General features: G+C 48.3%; 2 protein-coding genes across 2 annotated transcripts; one reads left to right on the top strand and one right to left on the bottom strand.

The window, feature by feature from the left end:
- Nucleotides 1-197: 197 nt before the first annotated feature.
- Nucleotides 198-1,455, bottom strand: SEPMUDRAFT_158187 (uncharacterized protein; the record flags this gene model as incomplete). The annotated part of the gene is made up of 3 exons (XM_016907775.1): nucleotides 198-716; nucleotides 810-1,239; nucleotides 1,360-1,455. 3 exons carry the CDS (start codon nucleotides 1,453-1,455, stop codon nucleotides 712-714), a joined length of 531 nt encoding a protein of 176 aa, XP_016758100.1. The 3' UTR covers nucleotides 198-711.
- Nucleotides 1,456-4,078: 2,623 nt separating this feature from the next.
- Nucleotides 4,079-4,522, top strand: SEPMUDRAFT_119710 (uncharacterized protein; the record flags this gene model as incomplete). The annotated part of the gene is made up of 2 exons (XM_016901536.1): nucleotides 4,079-4,120; nucleotides 4,205-4,522. The coding sequence occupies 2 exons, from the start codon at nucleotides 4,079-4,081 to the stop codon at nucleotides 4,520-4,522; spliced, it is 360 nt and encodes a 119-aa protein (XP_016758099.1).
- Between the last annotated feature and the right edge of the window lie 2,713 nt (nucleotides 4,523-7,235).

Genomic DNA, 7,235 nt, shown 5'->3' with positions numbered 1-7,235 from the left:
CTCTCTCTCTCTCTCTCTCTCTCTCTCTCTCTCTCTCTCTCTCTCTCTCTCTCTCTCTCTCTCTCTCTCTCTCTCTCTCTCTCTCTCTCTCTCTCTCTCTCTCTCTCTCTCTCTCTCTCTCTCTCTCTCTCTCTCTCTCTCTCTCTCTCTCTCTCCCCCTTGTCCTATGACCCACGCGCCGCAGAACAGATTATACACCCACCACACACCTTCACAGGGCCCTTCTACTGTGGTGAGGTCACTTATCAGGCGCAGAGCAAAGAGGTCTTGCTGGTAGTCAACCCAAACACCACTCGAAAGGGTGGCGGGGTGGTCGACACCAGTGACTGCTTGAAACTTCATACTATCAGACCCGCTTGTAACTTTTCCCTTGAGGTCAATGGGTGGCGGACTAAAGTATTGAAGACATGTCTATATGAGACTAAAATTAAAACATGAAACTTCGCACAGCCAGACGACGACGCCTCTCGAGGCTGGAGGTGGCACCGACACAAGCTGGCGTCTGTGCAATGTGATTGGTTGCGTTGTAGAGAATGCTTGGCTAAGAGTTTAAATTCACGCTACGCTACCTAGGTATCATCGGCCCCGCCTTTCTGGAATTTCCGTCGACATCCCATCAATATCCATATCCATATCCATATCAAAACGCCTGCTGGAAAAACCGACATTGGATTATTGGAATTGTCTTTCACTTGGAGTTCATCGATTCTTCTAGGCTATCAAGAGGAGTTGAGTTGTCAGCATGCATCCTCATTCAGTCTCTTCTTTCTTGCAAGCAGGGGAAAAAAGGAGAAAAGATTAAAACTCACCTTTCACCACCTCCTTCCTTCCCCTCCCCCGTCGAATCAACACCTGCATCACCATGGTAATCAAAAACATAAAAATCGCAATAATCGCCACCGCAAACGCCGCCACATACAATCCACATCGCACATCCACATCATCTCTTCCCAATCTCGAATACACCTCTCGACGATCTCCTCTTCCTCCTCTTCCCCCTCCTCCTCCTCTTCCATTATCGAAATCTTCGCAACTGTCCAAGTCTGTCGCCGAGCGATTGATGATTGCCACGGCCATCATGAGTCCGATGTGGACTAAGTCGAGGAGAACTCCGATGTAGGCGAGGAACGTCCCGGCTGTGCAGCAGGTTACGAGGATGCAGATTGCGCAGTAGATGAGAGTTAGAACGCCGAGGATTAGGGAGGCGATGTTGGAGGAGTTGTCTCGTTCGACGAGGAACTAGAGTTAGGGGGGTTAGTCTTTGTACAAGAAGGAGTTTCGATGCGGAAGGTTGTAGACTTTGGGAAGTGGTTGAGGGGTGGTATGTTCGTTTTTTTTTTCTTCTTTGGTTGGACTTACCCATGCGAAAGCACCGGTGATGATGGCTGCGCAGCAAAAGGCTATCGCGTAGGCGGTGATCATCACCAGACGGAGGAAGCCGCCTCTGATGGCCATGGTTGTTGGGAAGAGGTTGTTTGGAGGTGGATGTTTCGATGAAAGGGGGGGGGGGGGGAGGGGGGGGGGGTTTCAGTTGTCTCTAGAGAGGAGTGTGACACCACTCGGGATGGTAGGTATTGTATTCACTTGGTAAGCTTTCTTTGGGAAGGAAGAAGTCTTGCCAGTCAATGTTTGTTGTTTTGTTTGAAAAAAAGCTACATCAAGTTGGGAGGGATCAACAGCAATACTTATGCTCCCTCTCAACCCATGCTCCCCAAATTGGCGCCATTTCAATCCGTGTGACGAGCAGTAGTGCCGTGAGGGACGATAATTCAGTTATTTCGTCGGGTGTTGACCAAGATAGTAACACATCATCATCAGCTGTCCATCGAGTCCATGGGTATGAGGTGCCGTACCCTCATCTTTCGAAAGGCTCCGCACCCGCAAGCCACGGCAAATTATCGACGAAGCCTTCTGATTGCGTCGACCTGAAACTCGATGCTGGTGAAACTCGGGGCGGGCGGCGAAAAGCTTCATGTGATGATGGGCCGTCGGTCGAAATGCTAAATGCTAGGATCACCGCAGAATCAAGGGAGAAGGGAGCTGTCGAAGAGGGCATATCCAGAGTTTGGCGTGACTTGGCGTGTCTATCCAAGCCACGTCGTTTACACATACATTGTATGTAGTTGGGAGGAAACAGTGCATGCAGTTCTTGGGAGGATATGGATCGTGAGTCACTGGCAGGCTTGTGGCCTGTATACCTAGCTGCGCACATGTTCTGTTTCGAGGCGGAATGAACCGCTGGAGAAGCATGGCATGATGAGGCACAGCACTACATACCTTACCTGTCCTTACCACCTACATGTACATGTACCTGAGGACGCGTAGGACCGCGTGACGTAGACTTGGTCTTGGCGTTTGTTGGTCTTCCACTGCACATGTAGACTTGAGTGCTGCCTCAGGCCTGAGATGCTCTGTTTCTTCCTCAGGCCTCAGGCCTCAGGTGTGTTCTTCCACTTTCTTTACTTTCTTTCCATCTTCTGCTCTCCGTCCATCACCAACCTACCTGTCCATGGAACATCCGCGAGCGCTGTCGGCTTGGCTTTCATGTTGACAGAAACATTGGTGTGTTCACTGCCACGCTGTGGTATCGTGCTCGCCATGCCGACGGCCAACCCGTGGTCGCATTGCCCATCGACCTCCACCATCCTGTAGTACTATCTACTACTGCTGCTACATGTAGCTCTCGACGCGTCAGCATACGCCTCCATCAAGGGGACTCCCTACCATGCTACTGTATCAGTTTCGGTCGGCCAGTGGGGATCAGCAACACAGAACGGCTTGGGGAAATCCAACGCGCGGCTATTCCATCTGCCAATGCTCGACCATCTACCTCAGGTACCTTGACTGCCGGACTGCTAAATCGAGACAATGCCGAGACTGTGGCTTCACGAGTGAAGGCCGCAAATTGGGCAGACGGTGTCCCAGGTCCCTATACCGGTGCTGAACTAATCGTGTATGGGACTTAATCTGACAAGAACCACTGTTAAGCTCAGCCGGCTGATTTGCTAATTATGGTGACAGGAACAGGCGGGACATGTCAACCTTGCTGATTATTCAACAGTTGAACAGTGTCTGTCGCTGCAGTCTGTTGGTTATCTACATCTGGCCTGCGCAGGCTTAGCAAAGATTGATAGCACTCATCAGGCTTGGCCATGACACGACAAGAAATGGCTTGGCGAAAGTGGCTGTGAGCTTCGAAGCCTTCGATAGACATGGGACGTGAAAATTTCCATCATATCACGCGCAAAATACTGCGACCCTGTGCCCAAACTTCTTGGCGGCCACGCGCAATCTGCTGTAGATGCAAGTCACGCGGATGCCAGGCTGCTCCCATTTTCCTAAGATTTCTGCAATATCCCACGTCGCCAAGATCGGACGGAAACAGGTATGCTATTTTGCTATTTCTCCACGCCATGAATGATGAAGTTGATCTCGCAATACGATCACAATCGTTTCAGCCCAGCCGAACATGCGTACGTACGGTAGGTAGCATCGCCAGCACCATTTCCCGCAAGGTGATACGACGATCGTGATAGAGGTGCGGTATAGCGATCAAATCACACTCATCTGGTCTCTTCCATGACATTTTTCGAATGCCATTCTCTGTGAAGAGTCTGTGAAGAGTCTGCGAAGAGTAAAAAGGTCTCTTTTTGAGGCCGCATCTGTGGCGGTGTCACGGCCATTCGACCTGCAGCATACCCCTCTACTCTGCAGAAAGGCCACAGAACCTCTCAATTGAGATGTAGAGATGGATATCCTGCGGCATCGCAAATATACACCAAATATACCGAGAGCAACACGCAGATGGGCTCTTCAATTCTTGCTATGGTGGGGCTCGGATTCTTCCCTTTGAACAGTTGAGGACCTCCATGTTGAAGCAATTTGCTGCTATAACGAGCGGGCGAGCGAGCATAGCTAGGAGTTAGTACCTATACCTCCAAGGCTAGGTTCTACCACCTACTACCACCTACCCTCTATGCCTCTCGAGCTCTCTGCCCGGCCAACAACAATGCAGCACGTCGCCATCAGCCTCTCAAGCGCGTAGTGACCCACTTTGGAGGCTTGCCTCGGAAACGCCATGTCGTCAACAAGCTCTGATCGGCGCGAGAGTCGCGCGATTGTATATCAATGTCCTCAACTGGACAAGATGAAGAACTTTTTTTTCTTTGCCTCCCGTTGCCTCTACGCTCACGGTTTGGGCTAGATGGATTTCAACATATCGAAGACGGTGTGCGCACTGCTGGCTCTCAGCAGCCTTGCCTCCGGACGCCAACGTGATCAACTCGACTATATCATCGTGGGCGGTGGCATAGCCGGGTTGGTTGTCGCAGAGGAGCTGTCACAGAACCCCAATGTTAGCGTGACGCTTCTGGAAGCTGGACCAGACGGCACTAAGGGCCTGTTCAATAACATATGGACCAACCTGCGACAGGTTAGTCGACATGTTCTGCGGCATACGAAATTTGCGCCAAACGGCGTATGTCGTACTCTCTTAACCCTCGCAGGTTTCCGGTCGTGCTAGAGAACCTGCCGTATCGTTTATAATGTATATTGTTCAATAGGTAGATTATATTTAGTAGGGTTCAAATTTTAGTAGTAAATTCGTAGGTAACCTGCGCCGTCCTGCGGAAGGTACTAAGGGCCTGTTCAATAGGCGGCTGGAAACCTGCTACGTAACCTGCGGTATACTAGTTTCTATGTATTGAACGTATTTGAAGCCTCGAAACATGTACCCCCTCTCTATTAAACGCTTTCGCAGCTCTATCTACCTGCTATAGGTTCTTAAATCTCGTCGATATATTGCGTAGGTCGAAAACCTACGGCTATACGTTCGCAACCTATAGTAGGTTGCCGGGTTGCCTAATTGAGTAACCTATAGCTTCTTCTGTATATTTTTATATATACTACTATTTCGCTATATTTCTTAATATATATTGTCGTATCGCTATAGTGCTTAATATATACTGCCTCTCTATACTATCGATATCGTTATATTCTAGCTATATCTTTAGGTTCCGATAAAGAAACCGAGTTTATATACCTTATCGCGGCCGCCGCTATAGCCGTTGCCTATACCGACGAACGACTCGTATAGGAACTATAGATAGAGAGCTATTATAGAGGTTAGTAGATAGCGTACTTCCTAGAGAGAGAGCAAGAGTTATATACTATATTCCGCTTAAATAGGAGGACATTCGATCTACTACTAGTAGAGTTAATAGATTATAGGTTAGAGGTAGCGCGTACCTTAACGGTAGTAGAGAGGTTATTATACTTCCTCTATATTGTCGGTTAAGGTAGCGGCTTCCGTATAGTAAAGGCCCTATTCCGGAGACTACTAGGGATAATAAGCAATTCCTTCTATATAGTGCTTACTACGTTGTTATCGCTATATCTAGCGGTTATAAGAGAGCCTAATTATATAGCTATTCTAGACCGGATATCAAAGAACCCGAAATTCTACCTATACTTCTAGGACTACGTAGGGGTACTAGATAGTAGCTATATTAAGGCTTATATCGTTAGAGAGACTAAACTATATAGAAACCGTAAGGGAGATCTCTCTTAGAATATACTAGCTGTTATAGATTTCAATATACTTTTTTGTAAGAGTAGAGGTATATAGTAATGTATAGAGCGTCCTTCCTACCGTATAGGAAAAGGAACAAATGTAATGGTTCTATAAGCGTAAGGGTATACGTAATAGAGGTCCGAGGTATAAAAGGTATAAACAATATACGGCTTGCTATCTAAGGTACAATAACTCTGCCCTTCCTTCCTAGAGGAGGGCCCTCGCTATATATATAAGCTATTCTATTGTCTACTCCCCGCTACCGGCACCGCCTCCTCTTAGGTAGTAGCCGATAACCGGTTCCCTTAGGAACCCTCTTAATTTAGAACGTCTCCGATCGGTAGGGCATTCCTTCTATACCGGATCGCCGGGGGTCCGCGAGGGCTTCCCGGCCTGCGCGGTATACCCTACCCGCCTCGCCGGGGGTTCGCTAGGGCTTCTCTGCCCTAGCGTATTATAGACGCCCTCTCTTAGGGCTAATATCCCTAGTAGCGACAGGTTATTAGTCCCCTACGTATTCGCCCTACGAACGGGGTAGACGTCTACTCTTAGCTAGGTACCGCGTAGAGCTAGCGTATACCTACGGAATGTCTATACCTTAGTATTAGTAAACATTATATACAAACTCCCTCTTATATTCGCGCTATCGCGAAGCGTCGCTAAGAATGTTTGCTTATAGTCGCGTTACGAATTCCGTAGGTAGTAGTCGGGAGTGCGTAGTAGTATCGCTATAGAGATAGAGTATTTTAATAGGTTCGTCGCGCGTTCTACGATCCTCTTACTCCTTCCTATTAATAACCTACTACGTACTAACATCCTTACCCGCCTATAACTCTACTACTACTACCGTATCTAGACAGCTACACTTCTACTTCTCGTTCTTCGTTTACTCTTTATAGCCTCCCTTGTCTCTTAGTTTCCCTCGCCGGTTCCGCCGCTTTATTAGGCCCCTTCGACTATTATAGCGTTTACCCGGAGGTACGTAACGATTCCTTTCTCCGCCGTATATATAAAGGATATAGTACCTAACGACTAGGACTATAGCTAGTCGGACGCCGACTAAGATAAAACCGGGTACGTAGCTATATACCTACGGTACGCAAAGTCGATCGCTATAGGGCGAGTATATAATACGCCTGTATATTGCGTATACGACAGCTACGCGAACAATAACAAAGTAGGCTATAATAGCGTAGGAAGGGTAAGTGTCTATCCGACTCGCTAGAGGTTCGCCTTACTAACGAGTTTATATATAGACCGTACTAAGACTCTTAAACAAGGTAATCGCCGTCTAACGCTAGAAGGATGCCTATAATAAGATCTAGAGAGAGATTACGGCTAGTTACCCGGCAAGCTCCGTAGAGGACGCGCGCGCCCTCGCGGAGGGCGATAAGGAGTACTGTTACTAGGCAGTACGCCTCTATCTTATAGCGCGAACCCTTAATAGAGAGATCTATACTATTGAGGTAGCGTACTATCGTACGGGGACTACCGTAGGTAGGCCTACTCTCGCGCTACGGTCGACCTAAGACTACTAAGGCTTACTGCTCTTAGAGCAATTGCGTTCGCTAGGATACTATCCCGTATAGGGGCCCTTAGAACGCCTCTAAGGGTCGTTAGCAGTAAGCCTTAATAACGCTCCCCGTTCTCGGGAACTAGCTAA

Source organism: Sphaerulina musiva, assembly GCF_000320565.1.
Source record: "Sphaerulina musiva SO2202 unplaced genomic scaffold SEPMUscaffold_9, whole genome shotgun sequence".
Classification (NCBI taxonomy): domain Eukaryota; kingdom Fungi; phylum Ascomycota; class Dothideomycetes; order Mycosphaerellales; family Mycosphaerellaceae; genus Sphaerulina; species Sphaerulina musiva.
The sequence above is the reverse complement of the archived record's forward strand: the minus strand, read 5'-3'. Positions and strand labels throughout refer to the sequence as shown.